This window comes from Centroberyx gerrardi, chromosome 7 (genome assembly GCF_048128805.1).
Source record: "Centroberyx gerrardi isolate f3 chromosome 7, fCenGer3.hap1.cur.20231027, whole genome shotgun sequence".
NCBI classification, from domain to species: domain Eukaryota; kingdom Metazoa; phylum Chordata; class Actinopteri; order Beryciformes; family Berycidae; genus Centroberyx; species Centroberyx gerrardi.
In genome coordinates this window covers 32,329,994-32,348,720 of record NC_136003.1, presented here as the reverse complement: position 1 = coordinate 32,348,720, position 18,727 = coordinate 32,329,994, and the positions used below count along the sequence as shown (strand labels likewise).

The following is an 18,727-nucleotide window of genomic DNA, read 5'->3' as shown; positions in this document are numbered from 1 at the left end:
CAGTTTAATTTATCATTAGATCACAGTTAATAACCCAATGGTAGCCACTGGTAATTATAATGCTAATGAGTACAAAAGACGTAACATGGGAACACACAGTAGTTAAATGTTAGTTCTGGAGATCAAGTCATCTTTTAAATCTCTTCTTAAAACCTACTTTTATCATAAAGCCTTTTTATGACCTTTGACTTTTATTCATTTTTCATCCCTGCTGCTCTATATTATCACTTTTACCACACTGATTGATCTGTCCATTGTCTTCAACATTGAACTTGTCTTATTTCTCTTGATTGTGAAGCACTTTGTAACTTTGTTTTGAAAAGTGCTATATAAATAAAGATGATGATAATGATTATGATGATAATGGTGATGATGATGATGATTATTATTGTGTGGCTACAGTTCCTCCAAGTTACAAGTCATGTGACTGACCTGCTGATCTTCAAACATCCTCTATAATTGATACTAATTCATCCTTACTTATAGTTACTTGACCATTACATACTACTCTGTGTGCAGTGGAGATCAATACTACATTACTTATACAATAAACTCTAGACTACGAGATGGCTAGTTACACTGTTATCATACTTTTATGTATCTTGTGTTTGTGTTAACGTTTTCTCCTGCATGAGCTTCCTCACCAGATCCTCAGATATTCGGTCCCCATACACAGAAGGCTATCATCATGCTTCTACACTGGAGGTCAAGTAGTGCCAATTTGAGTTCAGTATTTTCATGGGTCACTGTGAAGTAGAGTGTCACCCATGTAGTAACATGTCACATGTCACCAATTAAACTACCAGGACCGCCTGCTCTTTCATCAAATAGACTGACTGAGTTTAGTATTTTCATAGGTCACTGTTGTCTTTACTGTCTGGAAGGTAGCAATCTCCTTCTTAAGCAAATGCATTTGTTTTCTTTAAATCCTCAATAAGAGCATTGCTACATTCTACTGATGCCTTTAGGTCGGAAACGTCACTCTTCAAATCTTGCAGCAGATTGATTTTTTTACTGTAACAAACATTACATGATTCATACATCTGAATGGAGTCTCATTGGGAGTTTCATTCGGCCCCTGACTTGTTCAAAGATGTGTTATCAGGATAAGAGTCAATATAATATTCCAGTGAATTGATATCAATCTCCTCACCAATAGCCGGTGTATTGGAGGATATGCAACTTTTAATAAATCAAGGACGCAAAGCGTTTCTGTATAACTGCAACCGCTGATGACTTTCTAATTAATAATTTGAACTTAATTCAGCACAGTATAAATCGATAATTTAAACCAGATTGGTCGTATCAGTAACTTCACCAGTAGCAAACAAAACACCCTCTGTCCCCCTGACATCATGTCAGTGTGAATACATGATAAACTTTTCACCATATTTGACCCCACAGTCACCTAAAATAGTAATAAATAATAAAATAATAGTAATTTTAACAAATTCTATTTGTTAGTGAAATGTCCATGTGGCCCAGCTCTATGCATTATGTTTCTGTGCTAGGACTACTCTTCATTTCACTGTAGATGATGTTGTTGGACACACATTAAAACCACACCTCCTTATCTGTGATTTCACAGGTCAGACTGGTTTGATGTCATTCTGACGTTTCTGGACTTTAAGTTATGAGGATGTGACAGCAGCCTCAGATCCAATGCAGACAGACACCAGCACTGATGTCTGTCAGTGTTTCCTCAGATGAAGGCTGTTTGACTTGATCTGGAGGTGAGTTCACCAGGTAAGGAGCCTATCAGGAAACATTAGACATGTTTGATAAATTAAATATGGGGAATTGCATTGTATCGTACAACTGTATGACTGTAATCTTTAAAGATGTGTTTTTGATGCTTTCAGATGTGAATATTCATAATCGGACTGAGATTTTCAACTTGACTCTTTTTGGGGCCAAATGAACCTTCTCTAAGAATGTTTTCAGTGTTTTACTTTTTGTGTTACCAGATAAAATCGACACCAGGTCACAAGTTAGACAGTGAAAGATATGAGGAGCTCACAGACAGGTTGTCTGACAGCTTCGATAAGTTTCACTCAAATTTGATCCACTGTTATTCTAGTGAGGGCCTGGTTTCCCAGACAGGGTTTAGATTAAGCCAGGATAGGCTCTAAGTCAAAATAGTTACATCTTCGATGGTGGCTTTCTGCAAAACAATTTACCTTCAGATTTAAACTCAGTGTCTCATTTGTTCCTTAGGCAAAAAATCGTTCTTTCTGGGTGAACCTGGTCGGTCTATTTGATAAAAGAACAGGCCGTCGTGGTATTTTCTACACTATGTGACATGTTACTACATGTGAAAGTACACAGGGTTCACTTTAAATCATTTTTTTTCTTCACTGACTTACACAGTAAATAAATAAAAGAAATGGAAAGGATAGAACAAACATTATCAATTACCTTGTGTGGCCTGGCTGATGAAGTAGGCTAATCTTACGAGACCCACGTCTAAAACACTGGTGTTGATGGGATGAAATGAGATTAATGTTTAATCATTCCTTTTGGGAAATTGCATAATTGTTCTTTAAACTGAGGATTGCCTCTGATTTTAGCATGGAGCAGCAATGGCGATGCCCGTAGAGCTGCTCTTGGGAACTTTGGAGGATTTGGGAGATGAAGAGTTCAAGAACTTCAAGTGGGTCCTGCGGCAGGCCGACATCCTGGAAGGTTTCCCAGCCATCCGAAAGTACCGACTGGAGAATGCAGACAGGCGGGACACAGTAGATCTGATGGTGCAGACCTACAGCGAAAACACTCTGGAGGTGACCAAGAAGGTTTTGAGGAAGATTGTCAGGAATGATCTAGTGAAGAGTTTATCAAACACCAGCTCAGGACCTGGTTCAGGTAAGTCATGGGGAGATTAAAAATGGGACATGTGGAAAAGATAGAACTGGCACACTATGTGAACATGCACCACATCAAATTATTTATCATTTATACCAACAACTTACATGGAATACACGCTGTGTCAGTTTTATGTGTACTTCCGTTAGCCTGCATCCAGACAATAGGTGTGAAGAGAGACAGGCAGCCTTGTGAGCGTCTGTGTTATTAGTAAATTTTGTGCTATGCAGATATCACGAAAACAGCAAAACTGGCATGTCTGAATTCATCTAATTTTTGGGGATTTTAATATATTTTATTGATACTATATAAATTATATATATATATATATATATATATATGTTACGGTTGAATAACAGTCAGTGTACAGATTTACCGGTCAATTTCCAACATTTTTCAGTGTTGTGGTAAGTGTACACAAGCACCGGTGAATTAATATCTTTACCGACAGTCTGGTTCATGTTTGTACATTTACATTTACAGGCGATGTGGTAAATGTAGAAACAGCTCACCAAAAATTCCCACATAACCCAGTTTATCTGCACATGCCCCAGTTCATATGAAAACTGCTTACATATACCAGTTTGTTTGCAGATTCCCCTCCGCGCTTGTAGTTCAGTGATCTCTCACAGCCTCACTCCAAAGTAAACAATATGCACGTTTTGCATCCAATCACATGGCGCCATCCGATTGGTTTATCAATCAGTTCATAGGCCTACAGCCAGCCCTGTATTAAAAAATATCGGATCACCCACCAGTAAAGGGCTGAATAGATTCCATGGAGTTGGGAATGTAAACATTTACCAGGAAATGTTTGCTTACTCTTACTATAACATCCTCTGACTGATCTGTTGTTTATTCATTCAGAGAGAGAGTGCCAGCGTAAACTCAAGTCCAACCTGAAGGAGAAGTTTCACCATTTATTTGAGGGAATCACAAAATCAGGAAAGTCGATACTTATGAATGAGATCTACACAGAGCTCCACATCACAGAGGAAAGGACTGGAGATGAACATGAACATGAGATCAGACAGATTGAAACTGCATCCAGGAAACAAATGAGACCAGAAAACACAATCAAAAGTGAAGACACTTTTAAACATGTACCTGGGCAAGGTAAATCAATGAGAATATTGATGACAAAGGGAGTGGCTGGTATTGGTAAAACAGTCTTAACACAGAAGTTCACTCTGGACTGGGCTGAAGACAAAGCCAACCAGGATATACAGTTCACATTTCCATTCACTTTCCGAGAGCTGAATCTGCTGAAAGGGAAAAAGTACAGCTTGGTGGAACTTCTTCATCACTTCTTTACTGAGACCAAAGAAGCAGGAATCTGCAGGTTTGACAAGTTCCAGGTTGTGTTCATCTTTGACGGTCTGGATGAGTGTCGACTTCCTCTAGACTTCCAGAACAACGAGATCTGGACTGATGTTACAGAGTCAACCTCAGTGGATGTGCTGCTGACAAACCTCATCAAGGGGAAACTGCTTCCCTCTGCTCGCCTCTGGATAACCACACGACCTGCAGCAGCCAATCAGATCCCTCGAGAGTGTGTTGACATGATGACAGAGGTGAGAGGTTTCACTGACCCACAGAAGGAGGAGTACTTCAGGAAGAGATTCAGAGATGAGGAGCAGGCCAGCAGAATCATCTCACACATCAAGAAATCACGAAGCCTCCACATCATGTGCCACATCCCAGTCTTCTGCTGGATCACTGCTACAGTTCTGGAGCATGTGTTGAAAACCAGTGAGAGAGGAGAGATACCCAAGACCCTGACTGAGATGTACATCCACTTCCTGGTGGTTCAGTCCAAACTGCAGAACGTCAAGTATCATGGGAGAGATGAGACAGATCCACACTGGAATACAGAGAGCAGGAAGATGATTCTATCTCTGGGAAAACTGGCTTTTAACCAGCTGGAGAAAGGCAACCTGATCTTCTATGAAGCCGACCTGACAGAGTGTGACATTGATATCAGAGCAGCCTCAGTGTACTCAGGAGTGTTCACACAGATCTTTAAAGAGGAGTGTGGGCTATACAAGGACAAGGTTTTTTGCTTTGTCCATCTGAGCATACAGGAATTCCTGGCTGCAGTTCATGTCATCGTCTCATTCATCAACACTGGTGTCAATCTACTGTCAGAAGCACAAACAACCTCCCAGTTGTCTACACCATTCAACAGCAAATCTGCAGTAAAACACCTCTACCAGATTGCTGTGGACAAGGCCTTACAGAGTCCAAATGGGCACCTTGACTTGTTCCTTCGCTTCCTCCTGGGTCTTTCACTGGAGACCAATCAGATTCTCCTACGAGGCCTGCTGACACAGACAGGAAGTAGCTCACAGACAAATCAGGAAACAGTCCAGTACATCAAGGAGAAAATCAGCGAAAGTCGCTCTCCAGAGAGAAGCATCAATCTGTTCCACTGTCTGAATGAGCTGAATGACCGTTCTCTAGTGGAGGAGATGCAACAGTACCTGAGTTCAGGAAGTTTCTCAACAAAGAAACTCTCCCCTGCTCAGTGGTTTGCTCTGGTCTTCATCTTACTGTCATCAGAAAAAGAATTAGCTGTGTTTGACCTCAGGAAATACTCTGCTTCAAAGGACTGTCTTGAGGTGCTGCTGCCAGTGATCAAAGCCTCCAATATATCTGTGTAGGTGCATAGATAACTGTATATATTAAAGGCATACTGAGCAGGATTTCCCCCTTTGAAATAGCATAAATTAATCCAAATATGATCCTACTCAATCATTACTTACGGTCCATTGGTAGTTTGTGATAGTGTCTGCAGAGAGCCTGCCTTCTGCCTGTATTTTCTTATTTCTGAATGTTTGGGATGTTTCTGGTGTACGCCTGCAACCAATACCACTGTTTGCAAGGTGTGAGGCAGATAATGGCAGACACAGTGCCAAGTACAGTGAGGCGAAACACCAAGCAGACAAGGCTTGTTCCAAAACGAGAGTGAATCTGGGATTGGCTTTCACCCGTGGGCGAGTATTGAAGGAGAGGATGGGGATGAAGAGTGACACGGAGTTGGCCTGTTTTCTGTTGGACAGTTAGATGCCGGTTAGTTTTCTTCCCAACTGTGCTTGGATGATTATTTTAGCAAGTTAGATAACTTGCATTTCCCATCCGACACACAACTGTTGCACTGACTGTGCTCGGGAAGAAAACAGAGGAGAAGCTTGATTACTGTGCGTTTGTGACCTACACAATCTATGCACTATGGAAATAACTTTATTTTTGACCTCTGTTGCAGTAGTGTCTATCTATATCTAAAAGTCATGCTGGCTGTGGTAATGATCCTGAATTCTAATAGAGTGTAACTGGTGTTCTGGTCAGAGCGAGTGAGTGTCGTGAGCTGGCAGCTAGCTATCGTTGTTAGCGTAGCTTCTTTGCAGTATAAAAGCTGATACCTATCTAGCTAAGCTGACTGGCACCTACCTGTCCAACAGAAAACAGGCCAACTCTGTGTCACTCTTCATCCCCATCCTCTCCTTCAATACTCGCCAATGGGTGAAAGCCAACCCCAGATCCACTCTTGTTATGGAATGAGCCTTGTCTGCTTGCTGCTTTGCCGCGTTTTGTACCATTCTGGTGACCGCGTTCAGGGGGCGTGCGTCTTGCTGAGCTAGGGAGGAGGGGTCAACTGTTCACAAGCCACAACCGTCAAAATTCTACTCAGTAAGCCTTTAACTTAATTAAATGGGGTGTTTTTTACAGTGGAGAAAAATATAAACAATTTCAAAGCTTTTATTTGTCTTCATCACACAATTTTCTTCAGACTGAGTGACTGTGATCTGTCATGGATAAGCTGTGATGCTCTGGCCTCAGTTCTCAGTTCCCAGTCCTCTAGTCTGAGAGAGCTGGACCTGAGTAAGAACCGCCTGCAGGATAGAGGAGTGAAGCTGCTCTCTGCTGGACTGAGGAGTCCACACTGTAGACTGGACACTCTCAGGTCAGTATTCCCGATTGCACAAAGAGAATGAGCCTACCTAGATCTAACTAATCAACAATCAAAAATTGGACACCAAAATTGCACTGCACTCCTTAATTTACATCAGCACTCCCGTCTAGTGCGCTCCTGTCCGATTTCGCCGAAAGTGATGTCATGGTGAGCCACGAAATTACTGAGTGGGCACAGGTGGATTTTTTCCCGCCTACGTCTGTTAATGTCGAAGACAAAATTACAACTTAACCGGGGCAAGTCACTTTTAAGCATTTTAGCCGATTATTGCAACACCACATGGCTAATCGGCACTGTATCTGTTCATTGGCCATAAGGGACGCCCTTCTACCACTGTACCAAATTTTTGGAAAAATTAGCCGGGTGGTTTTATGATGTAACTTGAATCCGTTCGCACATTTTTTGTGAGAGGCCGTGCCCACTGCTAAACCCCCCTTTGACCAATTGGTATGATCCCAGTTAATCAGTGCTTCCTTGCCTCATGACCAATCTTTCCACAAAATGTTGTGCAAATCCATTGATAACGTTTTGAGACGTTCTGCTAACAGACAAATAACATACAAAAAGATTGAATGGACTGGAATGGAATGGAATTGGGCAAAAACATAACCCCCGTCCAACTCTGTTGGCAGAGGTAACTACATCAGACACAGAACACTGCCTTTTCCAATCTGTAGAAATCGGCCATGTTTCACTCCCACCTTTTCCAGGTTCTCACCAAATCAGGAATCTGCCCAAACCTAGTTTGAGGTCACTCCTTCCCTATTGGAGCCACTATGACACTAAGACATATATATTCATTCAAACCTTTATTTAAGCCTGGAGAATCATATATATTTATGTGATCTTTTTACAAAGGAGAAAATGGAAAAAAAAATTTAAGTTCTTGTTTCTCTTCATCACCAATTCTTCTTCAGGCTAAGTGTGTGTAACCTGTCAGAGGGAAGCTGTGAAGCTCTGGCCTCAGTTCTCAGCTCCCAGTCCTCTAGTCTGAGAGAGCTGGACCTGAGTAACAACGACCTGCAGGATTCAGGAGTGAAGCTGCTCTCTGCTGGACTGGAGAGTCCACACTGTAGACTGGAAACTCTCAGGTCAGCTCACTTTATTTAATGATGGTTGTTGCAACATGTCATAACAATTCACTTTCACAATGTTTTTTATATCTGTGTTCTGTTTTTGTCTATGTTGTAAATTAAGCTTTAATTAAAGAATACCACTTTTGAATGGTATACTGAATGCTACAAATGGGTTAGAATATTATAGAATATGTTATTTTTACTGTCTTGTTTTTTCAGTCTATCCATTTTGTCTAGGCTTAGGAACTAAGAAGTGGCTCCGTTAAGGAACTGGTAGTAATGTTTCCAGAATTGCATGGATCAGAATGCACTTCCTTTATCTATTTGTGTTATTGATAGGGAAAGAAATTAAAGGAATAGTTCAGTATTTTGAGCCCTGGGCCCAAATAACATGTTTTCCGTCATGATACCTATTAGTACAAGCCATAACGTCGCTAGCCGCCTGCTCCGCCTGTCCGGTAACAACCGGCTGCCCCCTCCCACTCTACTGCAATAGAAACCTATGGGCAAACGCGACAGTCTGCTAAACGTTGTTTTGCAAAACACGACGGTCACAGTATAATCATACCGGTGTCAGTATGTTATCTTGAAAAAATTGTTTTCTGTCAATAATTGTGTTCTATTTGGATAAGACATTTTTTTTCTCTGCCTGACACATATTCTTCTGCGGATGCAGCAAAAACGAGAGCCAGAAGAATGCCACTGTCTGAAAGCTTGATTTTTAATTTTTTTTTCAAGATAACATACAGACACCGGTATGATTATACTGTGTATAACGTTTAGCATACTTTTCAAAGACTGTCGTGTTTGGCCCTAGGTTTCTATTGCAGTAGAGTGGGAGGGGGCAGCCAGTTGTTACCACACAGACGGAGCAGGTGGCTAGCGAAGTTATGGTTTGTACTAATAGAGATCATGACGGAAAACATGTTATTTGGGCCCATGCAGGCTTCAAAATACCAAACTATTCCTTTAAGCTCCCAACATCTCTCATCTCAGCTAAGCAGGCGAGCTTGCATGAATCTACATCAATGTTTAGCTAAGGTGTCATAGAAATTTCAATGCTTCTCAGTCAGTTGCCTGTATGCTTTTACTTTGGTTTGCCTTAAAATTCAAGGCTTCATCATCTGCCTCAGCCTGCTTATCAAATCGAATCATGAAGAAGCAATTATTAAGGACTGATAAAATCTTATCAATCCCCATCCCTAATTTTGCCAGGTTAAATCAAACCAAGCTCACAGAGAAATGCTGTCAGGAGTTCACATCAGTTCTCAGCTCCCAGTCCTCTAGTCTGAGAGAGCTGGACCTGAGTAACAACGACCTGCAGGATTCAGGAGTGAAGCTGCTCTCTGCTGGACTGGGGAGTCCACAATGTAGACTGGAAACTCTCAGGTCAGTATTCCTCAACCTGTTCAACATTTGACCATTTAAACCCTGCTTTACATACAGGGTAACATCAGTGAATAGATTCCTAACCTATGTAGGATTTTCTCTGCTCTTACGATTTTTAAACCAGTTGTGATAACAACCTTTCACACTATTTTCTATTCCCTATAAACTGTTTTCTGCTTTCTATCTGTATATTTCATAATTTTCCCTCCTTGCTGTCTCTGTTATTGAGACCTAAATTACCAAAACTAATTTCTGCAGCAGCCTGATCCAAGAACTGATAAACTGACCAAATGAAAGCACAAAGCAGATAACTGGAGCAACTGTTTGAAATGGTGTTTGCGTGTGTGTGTGTGTGTGTGTGTGTGTGTGTGTGTGTGTGTGTGTGTGTAGGCTGTCAGGCTGTCTGGTCACAGAGGAAAGCTGTGTTTTTCTGGCCTCAGCTCTGAGCTCCAACCCCTCCCATCTGAGAGAGCTGGACCTGAGCTACAATCATCCAGGAGCCTCAGGAGTGAAGCTGCTCTCTGACTGTGTTTATTCCCCCAGTGTGGACCATGGTGGAGTGCAGATGTTGAAACCTGGTCTGAGGAAGTGTAAGTGTGTATTTAGTTTCATTCATGAAAACAAAGCAACACACATTCAACTAGTTAGAAATCCAATTTACACAGCAGTATGTGACATCCATTCATTCAAATCCTACTGTGAATGAAAATGATGGCTGACATTGTGCCATAATGAAACTGTTAAACCTGCAATAAGCGATATCAGACCTAATAATCAATCCTGAAACTAATGTGTGCTATGTTGACATTTCCTTGAGACGTTATGACGTTATATATAGAAGCTCCTCCCGGTCCATTCAGTAGCTTTTCAATTTTTTAAAACTAGCTTGTCTCCTCCCTCACTGTTTAAAAGCGGCGCTCTCCCCCTCCCAATCCTGAAAAAAACTATCGTAATGGCGTAATCGATGAAGCGAGTGAGTAAACTTGTTAAACTAGTAAATGTGCTACCTACCGGTTATTGTGGGACATGTAACCTTCAGCGGGAGAAAGTTCTGGCAAAGTGAGACTGGTAACAAGCGAGACTTCTCAGCAGGTACGATTAGCTTAGCTATTAGCATTTATCCTTCCATTTGTCCTTCGTAGGCCTCCGTAGTGCAGTGCCTTTGCTGTGTGTTATTTACAAATGTGTTGCGGTTTCTGTCGCCCTCTAGTGGTCAGAAAATTTTGCTTATTACAGCTTTAAGGAACAGTCAAGCTGTTAATAAACCAACAATAGATGAAGAGAGCAGGTCTACTAGATCAGAAACTGCTGCTGTAGTTGATTTATTTTGATCATGTACCGTTACAGAAACAAACAAATATACAACAAAGATTTGCATGTAAAATGAAATAAATAAGTTTGTTAATTTTATACTAGTCATAATAATTATAATAATAATAATAACGATACATGTTCCCATCAGATACCTGTGAACTCACACTGGACCCAAACACAGCAAACAGAAACCTCTTCCTGTCTGAGGACAACAGAAAGGTGACAGTGGTGAAAGAGAAGCAGCCATATCCTGATCACCCAGAGAGATTTGACCGCTGGTATCAGCTGCTGTGCAGAAATGGTCTGACTGGTCGCTGTTACTGGGAGGTCGAGTGGAAAGGAAGCGTTGATATAGGAGTGACTTACAGAGGAATCAGAAGGAGAGGAGAGGGCGACTACAGGCTTGGAAGGAATGAAAAGTCCTGGAGTCTGATCTACACTGGTCATGGTTACATTGCCCAGCACAATGACAGAGACACAGTTAGTCAAACCTACCACTCCTCTGTCTCTAACAGAGTAGCAGTGTATCTGGACTGGTCTGCTGGCTCTCTGTCCTTCTACAGAGTTTCCTCTGACACACTGATCCACATCCACACCTTCCACTCCACATTCACTGAACCCCTCTACCCTGGGTTTAGGTTTGGGCTTGAGATCGGCTCCTCAGTGTCTCTGATATAGGAGGTTCAGTCTGAAGTTCACTCAGAGATAGATAGATAGATAGATAGATAGATAGATAGATAGATAGATTCACTCTGTACAGGATCACACACACACACACACACACACACACACACACACACACACACACACACACAAATACACCACAAAACAAGTAAAATAACTTTTTGATTAGTTTTAGATTACGTTCCATGCCAGTCCATAGATCTGTGTGAGCTGTAATGTTAAGATTCTACCAGAAGGTGGCAGTGTGTAGCACAAGAAGAAGGGCGCTAAGCTACACGTGTAGCTCCGCCCAATATGTAGCCCCGCCCCAACTTCCAGCTTGCATCGAGAGGTACTTGGGGGATGCTGCAAGTATAACTATGAAACTGGGTCAAAGAGGTTTGTTATACTGGTTGGCTTTTGCTACTCAAGAAATATGATGCTGATTGGCCAGAAGGTGGCGCTGTAACTACATGCTACCTGGTTAAATAAAGGTTAAATAAATAAAAATAATGGTCAATTTAAAGATCTAAAGAAATCTGGATTCTGAAATCTCTGGATCAGAATGATCCAATATGATCATAAAAAAAAACAGTTACAACTCAAAGCCAGCAAGATCAGTCTGATCCTACACGTTTTCTAATTAGTTATTTTGTTGTTGTGTTTAACGTTAGTTATAGCTAACTGGTAGGGTGTTCTGGTAAATTCAGAATGTATATAGTCGTTTTGTAGGGTGAAATTTTCAATCAATCCTGTCATGAAATACATCTGATAAAATTGTGGAAACTCACAAATCTATCTCTATACACCATTTTACGATCCCTATGATCCCTTCTAGAAATCCACAGACAACAGGAATCATGGTAATGTCAGTATCCTAATCACTGCAAGTGTCCATCAAATAAAAAACTGGGTAAAACATTGATACAATGTTCATTGTTGTTCATGCATGAGAAAAATATGTTGGCTAACGGGTGTATTGTGCTCATATAGCCTCCAGTAATGGAAATAAAACAGGCAGAAAACCCATTTGGTACACTTTGGGCACTTTGGATATCAAAATAGCTAAAATATGGAGACAGCCTGAGTGTATCTCCACTAATTCTCTGTAAAATTGTTGTACTTTATTGTATTTTCATCAAATTTACAGTTGTAGTCAAGGAGTAGGAGAACAGATTCAGTTGCACCATTATCCATGGGATCTTGGTCATAATGGTGATATTGCCTTTCAAATTTATAATATATACCAGACGAGGATGAAAATATTATTTTTTCCTTCCGTCTCCATTTACTCTGGGATGGTAATAGGTATCGGTTTACTGATATTCCCTAGCTTCTTATCTACCAAAAGAGGCAGAACCATATAGGCCTTATAGTTGAGGAGCTTTTCCTGATTCATTTTGAGTCATTTTAGCGGGGGTTTTTTTCAGATTTTTGGCTAGGGTTTAATGAAATGGCTTTTATTGTGAAATCAACTATATAATCTTGTGATGTTAATGTACCATGGCTGTGTAATGAAGTTGTCAAAATAAATGTTGAATTCTTAATTCATAAATGGGTTGTGAAGTCCTCAGTCTTTAAACTTTGATTGGTTAGTTTGCTTCATCTGGCACTTTCTACTTTTCTGTATTTGTACTTTGGCTAGACTGAAATACAGCTTGCTAGCATTTAGCACTGAAATCACTGGGTACCACTAGCTGCAAGCTACCTTGTTAGCTTAGGTCCTGTAATACCAATTGATTTCAATGAGAAATGTAGAAAATAGAGTGTAATAGAGGACAATGTGTCATAGAGGGTCAAGCAGGTTTTTCATTCCAACCAAACACTACAGCAGATGATTTCATTGAGTTCCTCCTCTCTAGTTGAAGGTGTGAAATCAGCTGATCATCATCACCCATCACTCTGTAACTAGTAAAGGAGGAGGAGGAGGAGAGCATGGAGGAGTCCACTGCTGCAGAACTGCTAGCTGTCACAAACCCACTGTTAATATTGAGGATATTTTTATTATTTCTGATGGTATTGTTCTTTTTGCTGTCTGTGGCTGCTGTTGAACCTCACCGCCTGGCTGAAGCTCAGACACTGACAGCAGAGACAACACTGCCCCCTGCTGGTGCTGACCAGGTACAGCAGGCCCACACCAGGGAGGGAGGAATGAATGAATGAATGAATGAATGAATGAATGAATGAATGACCTTTAATCAAAGAACACTTAGCAAAACAGATTTATAAAGTCCTTTACAAGACATGTAAAATTTAAGCTATAAATAAAGTGGAAAATTAAGTAGAAATAGAATTAAACACTAAAGACAAAATGTTCAGAAAGAAATTAAATCTGAATAAAAACAGATCAGAGATCATAATTAATTAATTATGCTGCCCAATCTCAGTTTGATCAGAGTCAAAAATGTAGGTGCAAAAAGAGCAAATTATATCTTGTTAGAATAAGATATATATTTTATTCATAAAACAACCAATTCAGTCAGTATGCTATTTTACAAAAATATTTACAATATAAATCCCATTTTTTTGCAATACCCAACATACCAAGCTGAAATGATCGCAGCATATAACTATACAGCCGTTAAGTGGTGGAGAAGAACAGAATATTGACAATATTCTCAGCCAAAGTCTAAAAATTAAAGTGAGATTTCTCTTTGGTATAACATTAATTAACTTTTACTACATGTGTTCTGAGTCAATACTGAAGTCAGAGTGTTGCTGAGCTTCCATTTCCCCACCAACAGACTGTAAACTGTTGACTGTAAAAAGTTGTGGATTATTACTTTAAAGGAATAGTTCACCCAAAAATGAAAATTCTGTCATCATCTACTCACCCTCATGCCAAATGAAACACAGGTGAAATTTGTTAGTCCATATAACACACAGGGAGGTTGCCAGCACAGCTTGGTAGCAGCCTTCTCCAAAACAACTGAAGTCAATGGGGACCGGTTCTTTAGTTCCAAAACAAAAACAGCCAAACAATCACACTGTGAATAGAAAGACCTGTACACCATTATTTGTTGCAAATCAATCAGCTGTAGTTAAGATTTGCACTAAATTGTGGTGTAAATATACTGTAGGTCTTTCTGGAACTGTGAAGAACCGGTCCCCACTGACTTCAGTTGTTTTGGAGAAGGCTGGTATGGAGTTGTGCTGCAGCCTCCCTGTGTGTTATATGGACAAACTTCACCTGTGTTTCAACTGGCATGAGGGTGAGTAGATGACAGAATTTTAAATTTTTGGGTGAACTATTCCTTTAACATAATGTTTTTTTTACGTCTGCAGAGTAAAGATGCAGTTTGTTGAATTTCTCTGCATATATGTAGTAGGTGTGTAGGCAGCCTGTAGTAGATTCTATCGTATTCACTACTTTAACTGTGAAAAAGTTGACTTCAGACAAAATCAGGGTAAGAGCAGTTTCAGAAAAAATGTATTGTTAGAAATCAGTAGCTCCCCCTTCTGGACAGGTAAGGAAAGGACTGGTTTAAAACGAGTGTGCGAAGAAGTTTTAAGCTCATGTTAAATAATGGATAATCTTTTTATATGCATAAGAAGATAAAACTCCACAACAAACACATGGGAATATGTGGGCTGTCTACTGCAATATCCGTGAAAATAAAATATATATATTTAAAAAAAAAGAAACACAATGGTGATCTTACAGGAGGTCCAAATGTTAAAGTGATAGTGGCTTTGTCCAAGACAATCTGATTCAGCGGATCTTATATCGCGGCCTGTTGCTTAGAAAATCCATCCAATAACACAGGTTTGATCCCCGCAGCCTCTAGACGACGGGGCGGCCTACTTGTCGGAGAAATCGTCCCGTTACCAAAAGGTCATAGGCTCGATCCCTGCGACCGCCAAGTGTCCTGTCCGAGTGCCTTTGAGCAAAACACTCAACCTGTTCACTCGCTGTAAGATAAGGGTGTCAGAAATGTTTTTTAAAAAAGTAAAAAATTAGATTTGAAAACGGCGTTTTTGTCTTACTGTTTTGTACATGTATTTCTGTGTGTGTGTGTGTGTGTGTACGTATATTTGTGAATTTATGTGTCTGTGTTTATGTGTGTCCATTTGTGTGTGTATACCTTTTTTGTGTGTATGCGCGCCTTTATACGTGTGTGTATTCACAGTATGTGTGCATGTATTTGTCTGTTCACGTGTGTATTTATGTATATGTATGTCTTTTTCTGTGTATGTCTTTATTGTGTCTGTGAATGTCTTTGTGTGTGTGTGTGTGTGTGTGTGTGAATACCGTTCCTGTGTGTGTATGCCTTCACTTGTGTGTGCATTCACAGTATGTGTGTATTTATGTGTAAGTATGTCTTTTTTATGTATGTATGTCTTTATTTTTGTGTGTGTTTGCCTTTATAGTGTGTGTGTGTATGCCTTCATGTGTGTATGTATGTATTAACACGTTCTGTATGTATCTATGTGTGTGTCCTGTCATTTCCAGCCCTCTGGTTCTCGTCTCTCGCGGCGTCGCCTCCGCTAAACATCTCCGGGTTTTCCGCCAGCGTCGCTCGCACTCTCTTCTTCTCCTTAAACCTCCCAGAGTGCGACACCTTGACGTGGCGCCCCCTGCTGGCCGTCGTTTTATCCACGATCCGCTCCAGCCGGGCGTCCAGCTGCGAGTCGTCCACGGCGTCCTCCGGCGGGACAGGAGCAGCGGTGGCGACGGCAGCGGCGGCGGCGGCGGCTCCATTCTGGCCAGCGGCGGTGGCGTTGGAAACAAAGTCTGCTGGGATTTCATACAGGACCTTGGGTTGGGATTTTTTCCTCCGCAGGAAAGTCAGCTTCCACCAGCCGGGAGACGGCTCTGCCATGATGGAGGGAGGGAGGGAGGGAGGGAGGGAAAAGAAGGGAAAAGAGAAAAGAAGTCGCCTGGGAGAGAGGGAGAAAAAAATAGAGGATTGATAAATTGCTGGAGTAAAACAATAATCCAATAATCCCAAACACACACACACACACACACACACACGTAAACACACATTACGTGTGTTTCTGTATGAATCTGTTTTTGTGCGTGTATCTGTGTGTTTCTATATGTTTACGTGTGTGTGTGTGTGTGTGTGTGTGTTTGTATCTATCCACCTGTGTCCTTGTTAATATTTCAGTGTATTTCAATAGTCTCCATATGCTGTTGGGATGCACAGAGGCTCAGGTTACTGTCTATGTGTATGTATGTGTGTGTGTGTGTGTGTGTGTGTGTGTGTGTGTGAGAGAGAGAGAGAGAGAGTCAATGAATCAATCATGCGTGTCTGTGTTTGTGTGTGTGTCTGCAAGAGAGATAGTGAAACATATAGGAAGGAAAACTTGTATACAGATATAAATAATAAAGAAAATTAGATACACAGGTGCCAGTTTATTGAAGTAAAAGTCTATGTGTGTGTGTGTGTGTGTGTGTGTGTGTGTGTCTGATCATGTTTCCAATGAGCTGGTCACACTAAACGTTCCTGGCTGCTAATTTGCCCTCTTGCACATCTGTTTCACAAAATCAAACACGATAAACTGAAGAAAAACACTTTTTACATTCTAGTCATTAATCTGACTCTCTCATCCAGAGTGACTTACAACGAGTGTAACAGCAGAATATAAGCTTCAACTCCAGATAATAGATGCAACAAGTATTCATTTGAGCCTAAAATGAAAATATAAGAGACAAGAATTAAAAATAAGAAATGAGAGAGGAGATGTATGATTCAGTGAGGAGAGGGCGGCATGAAGATGTGACTTTTTTTTTGAAGAGATTAATTTGCAAGACTAACTTCTAGCTAACTGTCCCCATAGTGAGGCTTTAAAAAGATCAACCTTAGCTAACTGTAACAATACTTTTAGACTAGGTTGGGTCCTGATTGCCTACCAGCCCAGGGCAAGTTTTTACAGCAGCTGAGCAAACAGAAACTAAACCAGATTTCTTTTCTTCTCTCTCTCTCTCTCTCTCTCTCTCTCTCCCTCTCTCTCCCTCTCTCTCTCATGTACAGTAGATTTGCTCAGCTAACAGATCATTGTTTGGCAGCCTTTGTCCCCCTGGATGTCGACTCCATACAGCTTTAAAGTGACTGGGAGTATCGACTGTGTTTGACTTCCTTTGACTGCACAGTCAGTGCTACTCATGTGCCACAGAAATATTATGGCTTTTATACAATGGTGACTAATGCATGCGTACACTCAGGAAAACATTTCCTTACAGCAGTGTAAATTAATATGAATTTAAAACAAAATAGAAAGCAAGAGAGAGATCACTAGCTCTCATCAGCCAATTTTATTTCTTGTAAATCGCTGCTAACTGTGCATTAAAGAAACGATCAGCACAGATGCAGAGCGTCTTTAAGCGCTCAGATTGTTAACTTGTGCCACCTGTTCCAGCAACATTAAAGTATTCTGCAGTGGCAATCTCAAAATAAAACTTTTCTTTGCCACTTCTGCAGGATGTATAGTTTCTCAAACCATATTCCATGCGAGGGTGTTTTCTCGCACCTGAGCTAACTAGCATCCATAGTAGTATAAATGAAGCAGGTGTAGGCATACAAAGAGACTGGTTTAGTCCACAAATGTAAAAACTTGACAAAATAAAGTGTCTCTACATGGAGTGATGGCCTAACTGCCTATACTGACTTAGTTTAAAGTACTAACTATACTGATCAATGTGACAACTGTGGTCAAGAGTTACTCCACATCCCGCACACTAAGGTACCTTTAAAGTGGTAATCCATTTTTTTTAATTTTTATTTATTTAACCTTTATTTAACCAGGAAAGTCCCATTGAGATTAAGAATCTCTTTTTTCAAGGGAGACCTGGCCAAGACAGGCAGCAGCATAAATAAAGACACATAATTACAGACAGAAAACACAAAAGGAGACAAAATTAAAAAGAACTAAGCAGGTAAATTAAAAACATTGACATCTTAAGGATATCCATAAGATTATCATTAGTCTAAGTACAGTAGTATTTCGACTCCATCTTTGTTGCTAAGCGCACATCACTGTGGTGTTTCTGCACTGCACTTCCCACAGATCACCTGTCAATCAAACAGTGTGGGGGCGGAGCTTGGATTTTCTGTTAATGCAGTTTGAGTTTCTCTTTTCTCTGTCTGTTCAGTCATGGTGGCTATCGCTGCTCATGCTAACTACCCAGTTCTTCCTCTTCTGTTGATTCCCAACAAACCATTGGGAACAAACTACCAGACACCGGCTGATTAGAGCAGACAGTGGAAAAGCTTTCATCAACTGGATATACCGTATTTCCTCTAATAGTGGCCTGCAGTCAATTAAAAGCAGGGTCTCCGATAATGGCCGGGGCCGTGGTCGACACGAACAAATAAAGGCCGGCCTCAAATACAGGCCGGGGGAAAAAACAAAGGAAACAAGACTAGGTCAAAACCTAGTATATGGCTGGACCGTGTCCGTCTCCTCTCTCCGCCGCTGTCCTCTCCACCGCGCCCACGGCCCG

At 40.9% G+C, this 18,727-nt stretch overlaps 1 protein-coding gene and 1 pseudogene across 1 annotated transcript; one reads left to right on the top strand and one right to left on the bottom strand.

Moving 5' to 3' along the window:
• The first annotated feature begins 1,669 nt into the window (after nucleotides 1–1,669).
• On the top strand, nucleotides 1,670–13,196 carry LOC139919359 (protein NLRC3-like). The gene is made up of 7 exons (XM_078284772.1): nucleotides 1,670–1,746; nucleotides 2,571–2,866; nucleotides 3,734–5,521; nucleotides 7,753–7,926; nucleotides 9,127–9,300; nucleotides 9,691–9,890; nucleotides 10,763–13,196. Exons 2-7 carry the CDS (start codon nucleotides 2,583–2,585, stop codon nucleotides 11,290–11,292), a joined length of 3,150 nt encoding a protein of 1,049 aa, XP_078140898.1. The 5' UTR covers nucleotides 1,670–1,746; nucleotides 2,571–2,582; the 3' UTR covers nucleotides 11,293–13,196.
• A 2,508-nt stretch (nucleotides 13,197–15,704) lies between these two features.
• LOC139919358 (proline-rich protein 15-like protein A pseudogene) lies at nucleotides 15,705–16,100 on the bottom strand (annotated as a pseudogene).
• Between the last annotated feature and the right edge of the window lie 2,627 nt (nucleotides 16,101–18,727).